The sequence below is a fragment of the Trichechus manatus genome, unplaced genomic scaffold (genome assembly GCF_000243295.1).
Source record: "Trichechus manatus latirostris isolate Lorelei unplaced genomic scaffold, TriManLat1.0 scaffold00081, whole genome shotgun sequence".
In the NCBI taxonomy this organism is placed as follows: Eukaryota; Metazoa; Chordata; class Mammalia; order Sirenia; family Trichechidae; genus Trichechus; species Trichechus manatus.
Genome location: NW_004444017.1, coordinates 9,587,933 through 9,606,756, shown reverse-complemented (window position 1 = coordinate 9,606,756; position 18,824 = coordinate 9,587,933). Strand labels below are relative to the sequence as shown.

Here is an 18,824-nt window from a genome sequence, read left to right as displayed (position 1 = left end):
AAAAAAAAAAAAAAAAAAAAAAAAAATAATCACAGTAGCTTTATTCATAATAGCTAAAAAACAGGGAACAACTCAAATGTCAATCAACCATAGAAGGGGTTAATTGTGGAACATGAAAAATCAAAAAACCAACTGCTGTTGTGTTGATTCCAACTCACAGCAACCTCATAGGGTTTCCAAGGCTATAAATGTCTACAGAAGCAAACTGTCATATCTTTCTCCTGCGGAGTCAATGGTGGTTTCGAACAGCCGACCTTCTGGTTAGCAGTTGATCGCTTTAACCACTGTGTCACCAGGAACCCACTGCTGTCAAGTCGATTCCAACTCATACGGACCCTACAGGACAGAGGAGAACTGCCCTATAGGGTTTCCGAGGAACAGCCGGTGAATTCAAACTACCGACCTTTTGGTTAGCAGCTGAGCTTTTAACCACTGCACCATGAGTGTTCCACAGTATTAAACACTACACGGTATTAAAACAGTGTGAACTACTATTTCATGCAACAAAGTAAATGAATTTAAGACATAACAAAGACTAAAAGATATGCCAAGAGGTGCTGGAGGGTGTAAGTGAGCATAACCACTGGAAGATACAGGTTTGGTGGTAGATATTTCTACATACGTGACTGTACGTGGTCCTCATATATTAATATAGACAATAGAGCACACAAGGGCCACGGTCAGGGAAACTTCTTATACCCGTTGTTGTCAAGTTGATTCCAACTCATAGCGACCCTATAGGACAGAGCAGAACTGCCCCAAAGGGTTTGGGATGAAGTTCCTAGGCTCAAAGGCAAAGGACTACAGACTCAGGGGGACATCTACATCAACTGACACAACATAGTTCATAAAGGCAATGTTCTGCATCCAACTTTGGAAAATAGTGTCTGGGGTCTTAAAAGCTTACAAGTGGCCATCTAAGATAAAACTACTGGTCTCTTCTCGTCTGTAGCAAAGGAGAATGAAGAAAACCAAAGACTCAACGGAGCAATTAGCCCAAAGGCCTAATGGACCACATGAACCACTGCCTACATGACCCCGAGACCAGAAGAACTAGATGGTGCCTGGCTACTCTGACTGGGATCACAACAGAGGGACCTGGACAGAGCGGGAGAAAATGTAGAATGAAAATATAGACAATAAAATCAAATTCACAAAAAAAGACCAGACTTACTGGTCTGACAGAGACTGGAGGAACCTTGAGACTATGGCCCTAAGACACCCTTCTGACCTGGAACTGAAGTCATACCCAGAGACCACCTTCCAGCTAAACAATAGACAAGCTCATGAAATAATAACACTCAAGAGGAACATGCTCCTTACAACAATCAATTATAAGAGATCCAAAGGGCAATATTTGCCCAAAAGCAAACATGAGAAGGCACGAATGGATAGAAAATCAGGACAAAAGGTAACAAGGAACCCAGGGTGGAAATGGGGAGAATGCTGACACACTGTGGGGAATAAAACCAAGGCCATGACACACTTTATGTACAAACTATCGAATGGGAATGTAATGTGCTCTGTAAATTTTTCACCTAATGCATAAAAAAAGATGCAAAAGAAAGCTCAAAAACAAAATACAATTTTCTGATTTTGTGACAATATATTCTAAAGCTCATCTCTGTGGCAAATCACTTATCTTCATCGATAAAATACAAAAGTGAGATTACTTATAAAGGCTTTTTTACAGTTCAACATTCTATGATTCTGACAATCAACAAATCAAAACCCCTCATTACTTTCCTAAATGTCTTCCAAAATAAAAGCAAATTTTTAGTTTGGCATTAAAAGTCCTGTAGCACTATGCTCATACATACCTTTCCAATCTTCTCTCACATTGGTCCCTATATAAAACCCAAGCACTTTCCTGTCTCCTTGTTTTTGTTCACATGATCTTCTCCAGATAAAATACCCTCTTCCAAAGTTCTCTATTAGCCTATTAAAATCTTTGCCAGCTCAAAATGTATTCATCCATTCACATACTTATTGGGCATCTACTCCATATAAGGCACTAAGCTGGACAACAGGCTAAAAACAAAGAAACAAAAACATGGTTCCAACTATAATGTGAACATTTAAAGAGTTAACCCTAACGCAAGTTAAAAAAAAAAAAAAAATCCACTGCTGTGGAGTCAATTGCAACTCATGCCGACTCCATGTGTGTCAGAGTAGAACTGTGCTCCACAGGGCTTTCAGTGGTTCATTTTTCGAAGTAGGTCACTAGGGCTTTTCTTCCAAGATGCCTTTGGATGGATTCAAACTTCGAATCTTTTGGTTGGCTGTTGAGTGCATTAACCATGTGCACCACCCAGCAACACCTAATACAAGTTAGCATCAAATAAGTGGTATACAGAGGTCAGGCCAGTTTATACTGTGGTAATTAAAAAAAAAAAAAAAAAATCAAGTAACACAGACCCAGCTGAAATCTTCCCTCCTTCAATTTTCCCTATTTTATTCCTATCAGATACTTTTCTCATTTCTGTTCTGAATCACCTTAAGACCGTTTTATACATGTTATTATATATAAATATGTAACATATTTATATTATCTCCCATAATACCACTTACACTCTTTTATCCTAATTCATATAAAACCTGAGAAAAGACTTTTTACTATACATTTTTAATAGCTATTAAATTTTCCTTAAACACTAAATAAATACTATTGAAATAATGACTTTAAAAACTGCTTTCCAAAAATAAAGATCTCTCATATTTTCTCCAGTGATGGTCAGAGTGATTACCCGCAGAGCTCAGAGTGATTACAGTAAAAAGTAATGATTAAAAGAAGTTGTACTTCTTTGGAAATTTCTGTGGAGAATTTCATGGAAAGTAAGCCAAGAATCATGTTTCTTGAGAAACTGATTTTATTCTTTTAAGAATTTTTAATAAAGAAAAAAAAAATGACTGATTTTCTTTTATAAAAAGTTTCCCTAAATAGTCCTGTATTAACCCGAAATATATGAATTAAACTTTGATACATTATCATACACTTCAGCAAATAAACAAAAAAAAAAACTTTGTGTCCAAACACTCAATTATCTCGTGTAAACCAGAATATTGCTAAACATAAGTGTCTCTCTTGTAGCTGACATAGTTTGAGCTATACAACACTTCCGTAACAGTAACGATATAGAAACATTAATATCTATGTTTAGGCTTAACTTACTAACAACTATTCATATTTTGTTATATAGTTATGTTCCAAAGACGATGTGACTATCCAATGGCATAACTGAACTGATGTAAGCACCATAATCTAGTATAAATTAGCTTGTTAATTTGAATATTTTTAAACACTAGCATTAAAAAACAGCAACCTTTAAGTTTCTCAAGCAAGTTAAATGCAAATTTAAAATATTTTATAATTTAAAAAACTTAAGTTCATTAGTCTTACGTAAGAAAATTCAAAATGTAACTTATCAACTTTATTTTGAATAAACTCATACTGTACCTGGTTATTGCCATGGCCAAATGGAGTACTAGATAAATTAGTGGTTACACTGTGCAAAATAATTTCCCCACTCAGAGATCCAGAAGCAACATAGCAATCATTCCAATTATATGTTACACACGTTACTTCATCTTTATGATCCTGAAAAAGAAAAATTAAAAAAGTACAGTGCCACATAAGCTTCACTGGAACAGGCCATTTTCATGTTTTTATAAATACCAAATACAATATATTTGTCAATCTAATATTTACTTAAACAGTTTCTTTGAATAACCTAAAAAAATTACTCAAGTAGGAGACTATCTAATCAACACCAAGGCTTTTCAGTGAACTGAGATTAATTTTCGGTAACTGATCAGCCACTCTGAAAGTTTTCCAAGAGACTTTGGAAAGGTAATTTTCTAAATGGCATTATGTCTACCTTAAAGAATTCATTTCCACTGACAAGTAACATTTATTGAAAGTTGACTGTTATGAGGGGCCCTGCCTTTGAGAGTATTACAGTTCAACTGAGAAGACAAGGTGTTGAAGTTAACATGAAAATGGCAGAGCGAATGCGAAATGAGTGGTAGAGGCAAAGTGTCAGAGGAAAGAAAAAGAGGTATCATTGTGAACTGGGCTGACAGAGGAGGCTTTATGGGAGGCATAAAGCTAGAGTACAACCTTAAAGAAAGGATAAGAAATAGGTTAGGGGAAGGAGAAAGAAACCACAGACATTCCAAAATGAAAGAGAGCAATAAACAAAGCCCAAAAGCCAGAATGAGGAAGGCATTTTTGACAAATAATAGGAGCTGCTTCCATTTGCTGAGTACCTTCTAGTGCTGGGAGCTTTATATATTATTTAATCCTTACAACAATCTTGAGAAGCAAGGTCACTGTTCCCATTTTACAGATGAGGTAAACGAGGCACCAAAAGGTTAAGAAACCTGCCCAAGCTCACGTTACTGTTAAGTGGCAGAGCTAGGATTCAATTCCAGGCCAAACGCCAAAGCCTATGCTCCTCCTATGCCAGCTGCCTCCCAAATCCAAAGGGGAATCCACTTTGAGGAAATAAAACTGCTTGGTTTTAAACAGACTGAGTTCACAAGAACTATGTTTTCTGACATCAAATTAGAGACGTCTAGCAGGAGCATGGAAAGTTGTCAGGGTTAGGAGCATAGTTTTTAACAGTCATAGCTTATAAACAAAGTTTTGTATCTAATAATTAGACTAACACAACATCAAAAATAGAAGCTATTCTACTTATACTGCAACTTTTTTTAGTGGTTATTCAAGCATTTTGGAGGTTTCTTTGCATTTCATTCCTTTTCTAAATCAAAGAAATAATTGTTATCCTGAGGAAAAAATGTTTGATTAGAAGAAAAGCAAACTAGGAACGTTTTGTGCATCATGCCCATTTGGGAAATTAAGAACGTAGGGACCAAAACAATTTCTGTAACTTTGTAAAGAGGCAGGTGTTTTGATGATTTCAACTGTCGAAAAATCAGTCATTCAGTAAACATTTACTAAATACCTACCATGTGCCAACGATTGTGCTAAGTAACTAGGGAAAGGACTATAGGTGAGGGATCCAAAGCTGAAAGACAAGATTTCCCCTGTCACAATTAGTCAAACACTTCTTAGCTGAATGGATGGAGGAATGAAGCACTGTAAGAGTTTCAAACAATGAGAAGAAAAAATAGTATCTGAAGTAACGGGGAAAGATGAGGCTGGGAAAAGGAGTAGAACTTTGGGACTAAGTGATGCTCTTAAAATGTGTGACAGTACATGACAAAACTGGTCTCAGAATTCCAATCTCTTCTCAATTCTCTCAGATACTCTTTACTCATAGTAGGTATATCCCTCTAACCCATGGTTGTCAAGTTGATTCCAACTCATAGTGACTCTGTAGGGCAAAGCAGAACTGCTCCACAGGATTTACAAGGCTGTAATCTTTATGGAAGCAGACTGACACATCTTTCTCCCGCAGAGCCGCTGGTGGGTTCGAACCGCCAATCTTTTGGTTAGCAGCTGAGCACCTAACCTTAAGAAGCCCTAATGGCACAGTGGCTAAGCCATCAGCTGCTAACCAAACAGTCACCAGTTCGAACCCACCAGCTGCTTCATGGGAGAAAGATGTGGCAGTCTGCTTCCATAAAGATTTACAGCCTCAGAAACCCTGTGGGGCAGTTCTACTCTGTCCTACAGGGTGGCTATGAGCCAGAATCGACTCAATGATAATCAGTTTGGTTTTTAGGTATATCACTCTAAATAGCCTTAATTGAGATATTTCATAATTTAAAAGACTAAACAATGAATAACATGAGTTTGCATCTCATCTTTGCCACTTACTAGTTGTTTGACACTGAACAAGTTTGTTAACATCTCTGAGCCTGTTTTCCCATCTGTACAAGGAATAATACTATCTGCTTTGCAGTTGTTGAGATAAGCAGAACAAATGTATGTTAAGCACAATGGCTGCCATATCAAAGAACTCAACAAATGTTAACTGTTCTCATTATTGATAACTTTTCAATTACCCATTTTTTCCACAGCAGAGATTTTAGAGTTAAGATTCTTCAAATCTTTGCTAATACCTAAAATAATGAACTTCCAAAGGTAATACTTTAAACAGCAATTATAGGATTACGCTTCAACGTGGCTAAGAGAAAACCGTTCGATAAACCATTTCTTTAATAAGAATTAACTCAATGACATTAAGACATATAATAAAAAATGATAATGACGCCTGGTATTTGCTTCAAAATAATCTGGGGGTGGAGTGAGGGTAGAGAGTAGGTGAGGGTACAGATAAAACAATATTGGCCGTGAGTTGAAGTTAGGTGATGAGTATGTGGTGATGGGTTAACAAAAGTTCTGTGTTTAAAATTCTCCATATTAAAACTATATTTAAAAGACATTTTAAAGATCAACTTCTAAATACTAAACAGGCACAATAGTGAAAAACAGAATTCTAAAAATATCGTCACCCCCAGAGGCTTTCATGTGATCAATATTTTTATTTTCTGGAACTACAAAAAGCTCAGTATTTTTAAAAAAACATTAATTGTAAATAGAAAATTATTTTGGAAATGTTTCCTTACCAAGTTGGAAATACACACGCACACAAGAAACACAAAAAACAGAAGCCCAACAAGTCTGGTAACTATTCTAAACACATCGTGGGATACTCATTTCTGTAAGAATTAAAAAACAAACAACAACCAAAAACAGGTGCTTACCTTAAGAGATCGATGAACTCTTTTTGATTTTAAATCCCAAATATTAACCGTTTTATTTAGGCCTCCGCTTACCAAATACATAGATGTGGAATTTAAACTGACACATGTCTGCTTTTGCTATTTTAAAAAAAAAAAACAAGTTACCTTAATAATATCCAGAACTGATTTTCAGGTCTCATCCAACACATAATAAGCACATGATAAATATTTGTTGAATTATAAAACATACTATCACTAAAGATTCACTCCTCATCATCTTTCACATGGATCCAGAGCTTATAAGGGGTTCAAAAGTCTTCAAGGAAATAAAACAAATTCGTGTTCTCTTCCCAGAGGAAGCTTAGGAGGCACCTGGAGGTGGAGTGGACAGCAAGTCTTGGCCCCATTAGAGATTACTTGCCCTTAATATCGCTCCTTAATAAAACCTGTTCTTGTACTTCCACAGAATATCGTAAAGTAAAATCTCCCCTCAGCTCAGAAAATGCTAAAGGCAGAAGGGACTGCTGTGTGCCATCATGGTAGACCCTTCATTTTATAGATAGGGAAAGTTTTATAAAGAGGCCAAGATACTTGCCCAGCACAGTAAATCTCCCTCTAAGAAATTCAAGTTTCAAACATTATGCTAACAAAACCTGACCTCATGGACCACAGCTACCAAGGTCTACACCAGACTTAGTCCAGTACAGCTAGATGGTGCCAGGCTACAACCACTGACTGCTCTGACTGGGATCACAACAGAGGGTTCCGGACAGACCTGGAGAAGGATGTAGAATAAAATTCTAACACACACACAAAAAAAAACCAGATTTACTGGCCTGAAAGAGACTGGAGAAACCCCAAGAGTATGGCCCCCAGAAACCCTTTTAGCTCAGTGGTGAAGTCACTCCTGAGGTTCACCATTCAGCTGGGGATTGGACAGCCCCATATAACAAAACAAGACTAATGAAGCACAGCAGTCCAGGGACAAGGACTAGAAGGCAGAAGGGGACAGGAAAGCTGGTGACAGGGAACCCAAGGTTGAGTAAGGGCCGTGCTGACATGTAGTGGGGTTGTTAATCACTGTCACAGGGCAACATGTGTACTAACTGTTTAATGAGAAACTATTTTGTTCTGTAAACCTTCATCTAAAGTGAGAATAGCAGCACAACTGGAAGAACGTAGTCGATGTCACTGAACCGTGCACGTAGAAATTTTTGAAATGGTGTATCTTTTGCTATGTATATTTTCACCAAAAAAAAAAAGGTCGAGAAGGGAGAGGGTTGACATGTCATGGGGTTGTTAAACAATGTTATAAAACAATATGTGTACTACTGTTTAATGAGAAACTATTTGTCCTGTAAACCTTCACCTGAAGTACAATTAAAAAAAAAAAAACAAAACCTGACTTCACATTCTTTTCCATCTCTTTAAAGACACCATCCATTCAGTTTCTCAAGTAAACATCCAGAATTATCCCTGATTTCTCTTTCTCCCTTCGCCTAATCTATCCCTAAATCCTCTGAACTCCAATGCTTAACTAAATCCCACACCGGCCACCTTTCTCTATCAGGATTACTAGCAATGTAATCCAAACTTTGCTGGGACCGTGACAGCAGCCAACTAACTCGTTTCCCTGTTTCCATCCGCTTTCCTACATCTCATCCTTCATAAGCAGAGACCTTTAAAACATGTAAATCAGATCATCACTCTCCTGTTTAAAAACTTTCAATGGCTTTCAAATCACACCTATAATAAACTCCAAACTCATTAACCTGGCTTTCAAAACCCTATTCATCTTGTTCCTGCCTACCTCATCTTCTACAATTTTTCTCCTCACCTACCAATTCTCCAGCCATACTAACCTTCTTTCCATTCCTTAAACATAGTAACTTTGTGCCTGAGGGCTTCTACACAACTATTCTCCTTGCTTGCAAAGCTGACTTCCCTGAATCTTGGCTGGATGGCTTCTTCTGGTCAACAGATATCAATACAGATACCTCTTCTTCATGAGCTTCATTGGCCACCTAATATAACTTACTATGGCAATACCATAATTTAGTCTTCTGCATACAACTTAGTACTATCTGACTTTTCCTATTTACTAGTTTATTGTCTGTTTCCCAGCAGAATGCCAGCTTCATTACAGCAAGAACCATACCCATGCTCAATATATATTTATAGAATAAATGGCTAAAAATACAGAGGTTACCAATTTCTTCTCATGATGAATACCTATGAGTGTCATCTATCTGATGGTGCCACTGGTAACTATGCTACATGGTAGAACACAATGCTGCACGCTGTTTTCTATTTAACCTATAAATGTACTATGTAGTTACATTACTTGTTCTCATCTCCAGTTGAAAGCCGTAAGAAAAATAAAGACATTTTATAGGGGACATTTTATGTCTTATTTAAGAGTTAAAAGGCAAGCTTCATAGGCTTAGGCAAGTTATCTCACCTTCCTGAGTCTCAGTTTCTTCATTTGGGAAGAGGACAAGATTTACCCTGAGTCCATGCATCTCAAAATATCCTCTGCTCAGGATTCTTAAAAGGGTGCAGATGGTCCCCATTCCCTCCCCCACTGGACTACCCAAACTTGCTTGCAGCTAGGAAATTTTGACTCAAGAGTTATCAACTAACACATATAAAAGCAGCAGGATGCATATTACATCAATGTTGCAGTATAGTTGCTTTAATTCTCTTGCAGGTACCATCCCAGGAATAGACTTCGGACTAATAATTGGATTCTGGGGGAAAGGAGGGCATTCATATAATAGACTAATAAGATTTAGAACCTAGCTATCACTGTAAATCAGGACAGTTTACTAAAAACTGTCAAAACAACCTTTAAAGAAAACAGACAAGGATGGTTTCCATCAAAGATCAATATACTGGGATTCTAACAGTCAAAAGCAACTCAGAAATTACTCTTAAGGGCTCAAAACAAAACCTGTATTTGTAGCTGGCTTACTCTGATGGTAGATCTTTTTTTATGTTACTGTATTATTAATGTAGCTAATGAATGTAAATAATTAATGGAAATTGTATGCTTGTTATAGGAATTTTGTGGCCCAAGACATAAGACAAAGGTGCAATTTTTAAAATCTAAAAATAAAAATAATAATAATTTCTGGGTTATTTAGTAGCCTATCATATCCATTAATACTGTTAATAACAACCTATCTGCTTTAAAATCAAAGAAAATAAATATGAACTCAAAATTTTCCCTCTCAATGTTAAAATAAGTGGGATCAAACTTTACTGTCCCAAGTACAAAATATCTAATAGCTCAAATGGCACATGAATAATAGGACCTGCAGCTTATGAAGCAGAGGTTACCACCATACCGACACATTACAATCTGTTACAAAAAAGTAACTAGTAGAGTTTAAAGAACCATAGTCTGCAAAATACTTTTTATAACTAAAGCACATTCAAAATTATAACTATAATGACCTCACTTTCATCTATCTCCATTCAGATGTGATTTATTAACTGTGGGAACGAGGACTAGAAATTAAAGCAACTAATCTGGAAAATTCACAAAAGCCTTAAAATTGTGTCATACTCATTTCTAAAAAAATACTACTTATTATTTTTATGTATTTTTTTTAAAAGATTTCAAATTGAATCTAAGGTATAATACATAAAAGTAGAATATAGATAGATGATAGACAGATAGATGCATGCGTGTTGTTGTTGGCTGCTGTTGAGTTAGATCTCGATTCATGGCAAGCCCGTGCACACAGGAATCAGACTGTTGTGATCCATAGGTTTTCACTGGCTGATTTTCAGAAGCAGAACACTAGGCCTTTCTTCCTAGTCTGTCTTAGTCTGGAAGCTCTGCTGAAACCCATTCACCATCATAGCAACATTCAAGTCTCCACTGACAGACGGGTGGTGGCTGCACATGAGGTGCACTGGCCCAAAATCAAATTTGAGTCACCCACATGGAAAGTGAGAATTCTTCCACTGTACCACCAACGCTTCAAATATACATATATATATACATATACATATATATATACACGTATATATATATACATATATATATACACGTATATATATATACATATATATATACACATACACACACACGGAGCCCTGGTGGCACAGTAGTTAAGAACTCGGGTGCTAACTGAAAGTTCGGGAGTTCGAATCCACCAGTCGCTTCTTGGAAACCCTACGGGGCAGTTCTACTCTGTCCTACAGGGTCGCAATGAGTTGGAATGGACTCGACAACAACGGGTGTGTATATGTATGTGTGTGTGTATATATATATATATATACACCAAAAAAAAAAAAAACGTTGCTGTCAAGTTGATTCCGACTCATAGCGACCTTACAGGCCAGAGCAGAACTGCCTCATAGGGTTTCCAAGGGGCAGATGGTGGATTCGAACTGCTGACTTTTTGGTTAGCAGCCTGAGCTCCTAACCACTGTGCCACCAGGGCTCATATAAATATACATATGTGTGTGTGTATGTATGCATGTATATATATACACACATATATATTTACACATACATGTGTGTGTATAGGGGTGGAAATCAAAATTGTTTTAGTGTTGACATTTAATTCAACAAATGTTTGTTGACCATCTTTGACAGGATCTGAAGATCCAAATATGACTAAGATGATTTTCCTGCTCTTGCAGAGTGCAGTCTGCCTTCTGTGGACCAGAGATACTCTCTGTCTCAACTTTACTTAACTCAGCTTGAACAGGCAGAGTGCCTCACTCCATTTCTATCCTCAGCAGATATTTTCTCTGCCTAAGCTTCCTACACCCAACGGTTACCTTTAGGAGAAGATGGATAGAAACCATAAGTCCTGTTTAAATTAGATAAGCTTATATTCTATTGTCCTGCTGTTTTCTTTCTAATTGGGCTAACTTACCTATCCCAGTGTGTAAAATTATGACAATTCATAATGACTTAGGATTTTCTATGAAAAGTTTGAAACTAAAAAAAGAATAAGCTACCAATTTCTTCTACCTTTCATTCAGACCTTAGTTTATTTATAAAAAAAGGAGGGGTGGAGAAGGGGGAGGAACATGTGCTTAGAAATGAGGAAGCCAGCATTTTCCTGAATCAGAGGGATTATTTAATAAGATGAAAGGATAAGGAAACAATGAAATGAGAGCTTCACTTAAATGCTCTGGGACCAATGCTCATTCTGACAAAGCCATCTGTTCAAGGATAGCTTGGAGGAGGCTCAGGTAGGGTCCTCAGTACTAGGTGGACAAAAGTTGAGGTCTTTTGCTGATGAGATACAGGTCTTTTGCTGATGGTCCAGAGCCCAAGGTCAATAAGGGTAGGGTCAGTAATGTTCCTAGGACAACACAGGAAGGACAGACAGACCACCCTCCACCTTCAAGCAAGTGACCTGAGTGGGACATGATCTTAAAAAAGGTAACAATAACAGGGATCCTCCCATGGAGGGGAAATGGGGAAAGGGCCTGATAAGGGAAATCCAAGTTCTTGAATACCCTCCTTCTCCCCAGAATCCAGTATTATTTTTTACCTAAAGATATTTCACACAAAGAAGCACCTTTAAGTGTTACTATACTATTTTGAGCTTGGCTTAAGAATGATGTTTTTAAACACCTTTACATTTAGTTTTAAAAAACCAAAAAACAAACCCACTGCCATCGAGTCAATCCTGACTCATAGCAATCCTTAGTTATAAGCACCATAATATATAAGTAATTATCACTTAAGCAGAACTAAGATTTTAAAAGGTTTAAAAAAAACTGTTAAACTTACCCCTTCGGCAAGCTCTAAAAGTGGAACAGGTTTACACTTGCAACTTGAAACAACTATTTTGTCGCCACTGGAAGATGCCGTCACCAGAAAGTTATCTAAATGAAGAGTTATGGAGCACCAAACAATTCAGGAACAGCTCTAGCATTAGACTATTATAAGAATCGAGATGACAAAAGCAAGCGCTCTGAGAAGACACAAATGAACACAGCTTATACATTAGCTTTCAAAAATGGCTCAGGTTACTAATTGCTAAGACTAATTCTCTTTACTACTACTGCAGGGAGGAACGATCCTTTCTGGCTTTGCTATCACTTGAAAGTTATTTAACCCATGTGAAATACTACTCTGTTTTCAAAGGGTAGGCCAGAAGGTCTAATTTTATCCTTCAAGAATGAGAGCATAATAAAAGCAGCATCGGCAAATATCAACCAGCCTTTTCATCTATAAAAACTGTTCAAGATATTTAAGTGCTTCATACCCATTTAAGACTAGGAAGCAAAATTCCTCATTAGTTTCACATTTTTCCATTAAAAAAAATAAAGCCTGAGATTTTCTAAGAACTGGAGTTTTTGTGATAGAATATTTCAATATTAAATGTATTAAGAACGAATATTACAGTAAATATAGCAAATACAAGTGTGGTTAAATAGCAACTGCTTATGTTATAGAAGAACTTTAGTTTAACTTTACACTAAAATGTAATTTAATTTTAAATTATTTTTACCTTATTTTATATAAATTATTAATGGAACAATCAGTAAGCACAAAGAAGTGAAAGTTTTAAAACTAAAATAGGCAAATATAACAATCAAGAATAAGTGATTTTGAGTCACTACCAAATTAAAATAGAGCTTTCAATGTATGTTTTTTTACTTAGCAAGCAAAGTCTATGAACAATGGAGAAAGACTAAACACTCTGAGAATCCTAACTATATTACTTTTAGGTAGTTTGCATAACATTCAGGTACTAATTTTATTATGATACATGACTCAAACACAATCATTTCCACCTAGATCCTATAACACTGAGAAAAAAAAGCCATTTCTCTTTTTTTGCTTCTTCCTCTGTTTACTACCACTTTTCTCCTTAGAATATAGAAAGGGAAGGACTGAAGGAAGATAATGAGAGAGGGAACTCTAGTTATTCTTTATTTCTCTTGTAGTTTTAGAAGTCATGAAAAAGTGAGAAACATACCTGGAAAAATAACAAACAAAAAGAGAACTAACCTCCTTGGTACCTCACCATTACCCTATTCTTGTGCTCTTGAAGTCTGTGCTAAGAGGCCCCAAGTTTATGAGTCTGAGGCCTCTTTGTTCTTCAGTAACTAATCTCCACAGAAGGGATAAGTCTCATTAGGAATAAGACTGTATGACGGCTTCCAGTGCACATCTACTCATACATGTAAACTATTAAAAAAAATAAAGCAATTTCCATAAGTCATACAGCACTATTTCATGGTCATGCCAGTTTTGCTGATAGACCACTAAGTGTTGCATCAGTAAATGCAAACTCCTGGGAAAACTCTTTGTAGCAAAAATAAACAAAAAACAATAAATTCTGTTAAGAATTATTGCTTTTATCAGTAACTGGCAGGAGAAATTAAGCTTAAATATAATGAAAACCTAAAAAGAAAGAGAACGGCAACCTCATATTTTCATCACTCTTTAAAACATTTCCCCTGCTACACATCTGGAGAGTCCTTCAAAAGTGTAGTAACTTTACCATGGGTTTAATTAATAGAGCATCAAAGTAATGTAGTTTACTACTTTAATACAAAGTCAAGGAACGCTGAAGAGGTAAATTCAATGCAATAAAAAAATTCATCATTACTATGTATTTGCAAGAACACATTAGGTGAGGCATGAAAACAGTCATATTTTAAAGCTTTGATATTTTCCCCTTTGTCAGAAAGCAGGATATTAACACTGACGGTATTGACAAGATCAGACATATGTAAAAATTTAATCTGTTAAGAAAGTGTATGAGCATAATTATGAATTCCACAAAAGAATGATAATTTCTAGCATGGCAAGTATATAAAACATTTTCATACAACAGATGATAAGAATACTTTGTTTACAGCAGTGGTTTTTGCCTCCCAAGAGACAGTTGGCAATGTCTGGAAATATTTTTGGTTGTCACAACTTGGGGCAGGGAGGTGGTGGGGGAGGACTACTGGCATCTATTTGAGTACAGGCCAGGAAGGTTTCTAAATATCCTACAATGCATACAGCAGTCCTTCACAATAAAGATTATCTGGCCCAAAAAGTAAATAGTGCCAAGAATGAGAAACTCTGGTTGGTTTACAGGCTTTACTCCCTTATTTATTTTATTCACATTCAGGAGTTCACCAAGACAAGGAGCATGTGAACCAAAAACATAACAACGTTAGGCAAATTCAATCTAGACAATTTCTGTTTGAGAAATGATCCTATTTTCATCACAGAAAGGAAGAGAAACGCACAGAGTACATCAGTAAAATAGAGCTGTTAGACAATGTTTTAACTCCTCCTAACTAACCTTTGCTTCTGCCTTCAATTTCTGCCTATAATTTCTAGACCAGATCCACAAATACCCAAATACAGATGCAAAAACTCACTCCAAAATCTTTTGGGATTTTCCCCACCATTACTTTATCCTATTTGGTTCAATAACAAACTGTTTATAGAGTTAAAAATACAACTAATTCCAGAGTCTGGATTCTTGTAGCTAAGTTTATTTTTTTTAAATAGCAGTGTTTTCAATGTAGTGGATTCCATCTAAAAAAAGAAACCTAATAGAGAATACCAGAGTCCATTTATATGGTATACTGTTTATTGTTTGTTTTACTTTATCTTTGGTAGCAATGCAAAATATATTTCTCATTACGGGTTGCACTCAAGTTTCACTGACACTTTTAACCTAATAAAAAGTGGTTATAAGAGAAAAAGGATACTATTGCTGCTCCAACACATTGAGCTGACTCCATTTGGTGATGTGTGTGGGTTGAATTTATCCACCAATGTCACAGAAGAAGCATCCCATATTTTAATATCATCTCCTGATGAAGCAAATCTGAGGTTTTCCTGCATGACTGCACCTACAAATAGTTTAAAATAATAAATTTAAAAAGCAATTGAGGATACAAAAAAAAAAAAAACAAAAAAAGTCAAAATGAAGCGTCTAATATAAAACAAGAGCATATGGTTCTACTAGTCCACTTTTGTCCCACAGGATGCACTCACCATAAAGCAGCTGGAGTGATCTTTTTAAAACATAAACCAGATCACATTCTCCTAGTGACCCTTCCAAGGGCTCCCCACAGCAACAATGAAACTCAACCTCCTTAGCATGCCTCCCAAGACCTGGCCCCTGTACACTTCTCCTATCACTCTTCCCCTAGTCCATCAGACTCCAGATACACTGGCCTTCATTCTGTCTCATGCAAGAAGCCCAGCTCATGCTTACCTTTGCATTTTCTGTTCCCTCTGCCTGGAAAGCTCTTTCCCCAGATTTCCCATGCCATCTATCTCATCATTTAGGTGTCAGCTCAAACATATCCTTAAAAAGGCCTTTCCGGGGCATCATGACTTAATCAGCCCGTTATCTTCTATCCCATTACCCTGTTTCATTTTTTTTCAAGGCACTTAACGCTATCTGAAATTATTATTTGTTCTAATAATGTCTACCTCCCTAGATTTAAATGAAACAAAGATCCCTGAGGGCACGGAGTTTGTCTTATTACCAGATTCTTGAAAAGTCCTTGGCACACAGTAGGTACTCAACAAATAACTACTGGATAGGTGACTTCCTTATCTTTTAAAAACTGTATGATATCAAACTGTAACAATCCTACAGTTCTGAACCCAGTCACCCCAGTTTTTCCAAACAAATCCAACATTAGCAAATATGTTCAAAGGAGATGTCACTAAGCCCCTACACCAATTCTTGGTCTACAATGTCCTCACCCAGATTATTTAATGATATATAATACAAACATATAATCTAACAGGGTAATTTCCCAAACCATAGCAGTCTATAAGAAACAGCACAGGGAAGTTGCTCTAAGCAGACACTTCAAAGTAACAGATAACAGGTCACGAAAAAATGCTCAAAATTACCATGGGAGAAAGCAGAAGGGACAGACCATAGACATATACCTCCACACCTTCCTAGTGTGGACAGTACGAGACTAGCACAGCATTACTGATGTCACAGACAGGCTCCCAAATCATTAACATCACATTTATAGTCAGTCTACTCCACTGCAGAGGACAAGCATAACAAATTACACAATGCTTTCATTCCCAAGAGACTAAATAAAAAAGTAATGTTCTTATAAAAAGGCTATAACTTTTGTTAACTAGAAAATTCACTCTGTGATTCATTATGCTTCATGCATCAGATAAATGTGATGCTACTAACAGTTACCTGCTGACATGTAGACATACAGGGTTTGGATTTGGGGCCTTAACATGCGCCCTCTTGGTTCCCTACTCAACGAACAATGAAGTGCTGGAAAAGCCATCTCTAAACCCAGTAAACACAACTGAAAGATTTCACTACTATAATCTTGCACCATTCCTCTTCAGCGGTGTGACACAGTGGAAAGATCACTAACACAAGGCTCAGAAAAACCGTTCAAGCGATGTACCCCAGAGTTAGGTAGGTGACAGTGACTCTGGCCATTAAATATCAGTTTCCATCTCATAAAGTGGAACGGGAAAAAGAGACCATCTGCCCAACTACATCAGTCTTCTAAGAACTGAGCACATTTAAGGAATAAACATTACATCAGCCTCTCACAGGGTCCCACCGAAAGTGTGTTGTTAACAGATGGCCCCGATTTGGAGATAGAGACTAACTGAAACAATTCCACTCTGACATTCAGCTTGAACAAATAAAAATTATCCAACTTTCATTCGCCAAAAACGCATTTTACTTGCAGGAGAACTGCTCAACTGGGGAACCCTGTAAAATGCATTTGCGTGTCTGCTAAACGAGTCATGTTTGAAAAGTTTATAAAAAGGGAGACAGACTTGTGAAAGAAGAGATAACTTTCCGGAGGCAGCACATGCCTAAGAGCCCCACCAACCCCATCCTAGGTGACCCAGGAGACCTCTCGGGCAGGGACAGAAGCCACCGAAGTCGGAGAGCACAACCTCGGCAGGCGAGTCCTGCGCCCGCTCCAAGGCATTTCCGCGCCAATTGCTCCGCCTCGCCCCTGCCCAGCAACGGCCTGGAGAGCCAGGCTGGTCCGAGCGCACGGCGACCGGGGGACCTCCGACCCGCCCCCTGAGGTGGCCGGAGGACGGCCGGGGTTCAAGCGGGATGTTCGGATGTGGTGGACTGCTGCCCGCTGACCCCGGCCCTCCAGGACCTCACCTCTCACCGACGGAACAGCGGGGAGCCACTGCCCGCCCCGCTCCGGCGCTGGGCTTCCGGCTCCCGCCTGGTTTGTTAAACTTCGGCGGCCGGAAGTCCCGCCTCCAAATTACGTCACGGGGCGGAGCGGGGTGCGGCCCGAAGCAGCGGTTTCTGTCGGCGAGGCTGAGTCAGGGGTGGTGCTGGCCTTCCGCGAGGGTCGTGATCCGGGCGCCTGGGCGGAGACTGCCGGCCTGGGCGGCTCCTTCCAAGTCTCAGCTCTGCGCTCCTGCCATGGGGAGCTACTCCTTTGTCAGTCATTTGTTCCCTGAGCGCCTACTGTGTGCCAGGCACTGTGCTAGACTCTGGGTGCACAGTGATGAGAATAGCCTGGGGATACAGAGGTAGCCCCTGGCCTCATGAAGTTGATAGTCTGATATAGGAAGTTGAGGTTAATAAATAATTACATATGTGAAAAGTGAAACTGTGACAAATGCTACAAAGGGTAGATACAAGATACACTAGAGCGCATAATAAGGGAAATTAACATGAATGTGATTTTAGGAAAGCCCCCCTGAAGAGGAAACTGTGAAGAGCAGATAATAATACCACATGCAATTTACCAAAGAGTAGCTTTTCAGCTGTTAAATTGCAAAGCCCGTGATCTTTCTTTCACAACAGGCTCCAGAGTCTGGAATGTCAGACACCATCTTGGTTATGAATTCTTTCTAAGGGGATGCTTTTGGGGTGGAAAAACAGCTGAACTGAGGGCCTTTCTTAGCTCTGGTGAAAATTTTCCTTGAGAGTGTTGTGGTTGTGTTGTTGTTAGGTGCCTTCCACTCCATTCCAACTCATAATGAGTCGGTGTACAGCAGAAGAAAACACTGCTGGGTCCTGCACCATCCTCACAATTGTTGCTATGCTTGAGCCCACTGTTGTAGCCACTGTGTCAATCAATGTCATTAAGGGTCTCCCTCTTTTTCGCTGACCCTCTACTTTACCAAGCATGATGTCCTTCTCCAGAGACTGGTCCCTCCTGATATGTCCAAAGTATGT

General features: G+C 38.1%; 1 protein-coding gene across 2 annotated transcripts in view; it reads right to left on the bottom strand.

The window, feature by feature from the left end:
* Nucleotides 1–17,820, bottom strand: part of NEDD1 (NEDD1 gamma-tubulin ring complex targeting factor) — a 55,004-nt gene extending 37,184 nt beyond the window's left edge. The window contains exons 1-5 of one of the 2 annotated variants that reach the window (XM_004381245.3): nucleotides 17,790–17,820; nucleotides 15,361–15,504; nucleotides 12,425–12,519; nucleotides 6,679–6,795; nucleotides 3,458–3,598 (exon numbers count right to left, since the gene is read on the bottom strand). In XM_004381245.3, coding sequence (XP_004381302.1) covers nucleotides 3,458–3,598; nucleotides 6,679–6,795; nucleotides 12,425–12,519; nucleotides 15,361–15,496 — 489 coding nt within the window. In that variant the 5' untranslated portion in view covers nucleotides 15,497–15,504; nucleotides 17,790–17,820. Of the gene's footprint in view, nucleotides 1–3,457; nucleotides 3,599–6,678; nucleotides 6,796–12,424; nucleotides 12,520–15,360; nucleotides 15,505–15,872; nucleotides 16,682–17,789 lie in introns of those variants that run through there. The other variant, XM_023735736.1, reaches the window with a different exon arrangement.
* Between the last annotated feature and the right edge of the window lie 1,004 nt (nucleotides 17,821–18,824).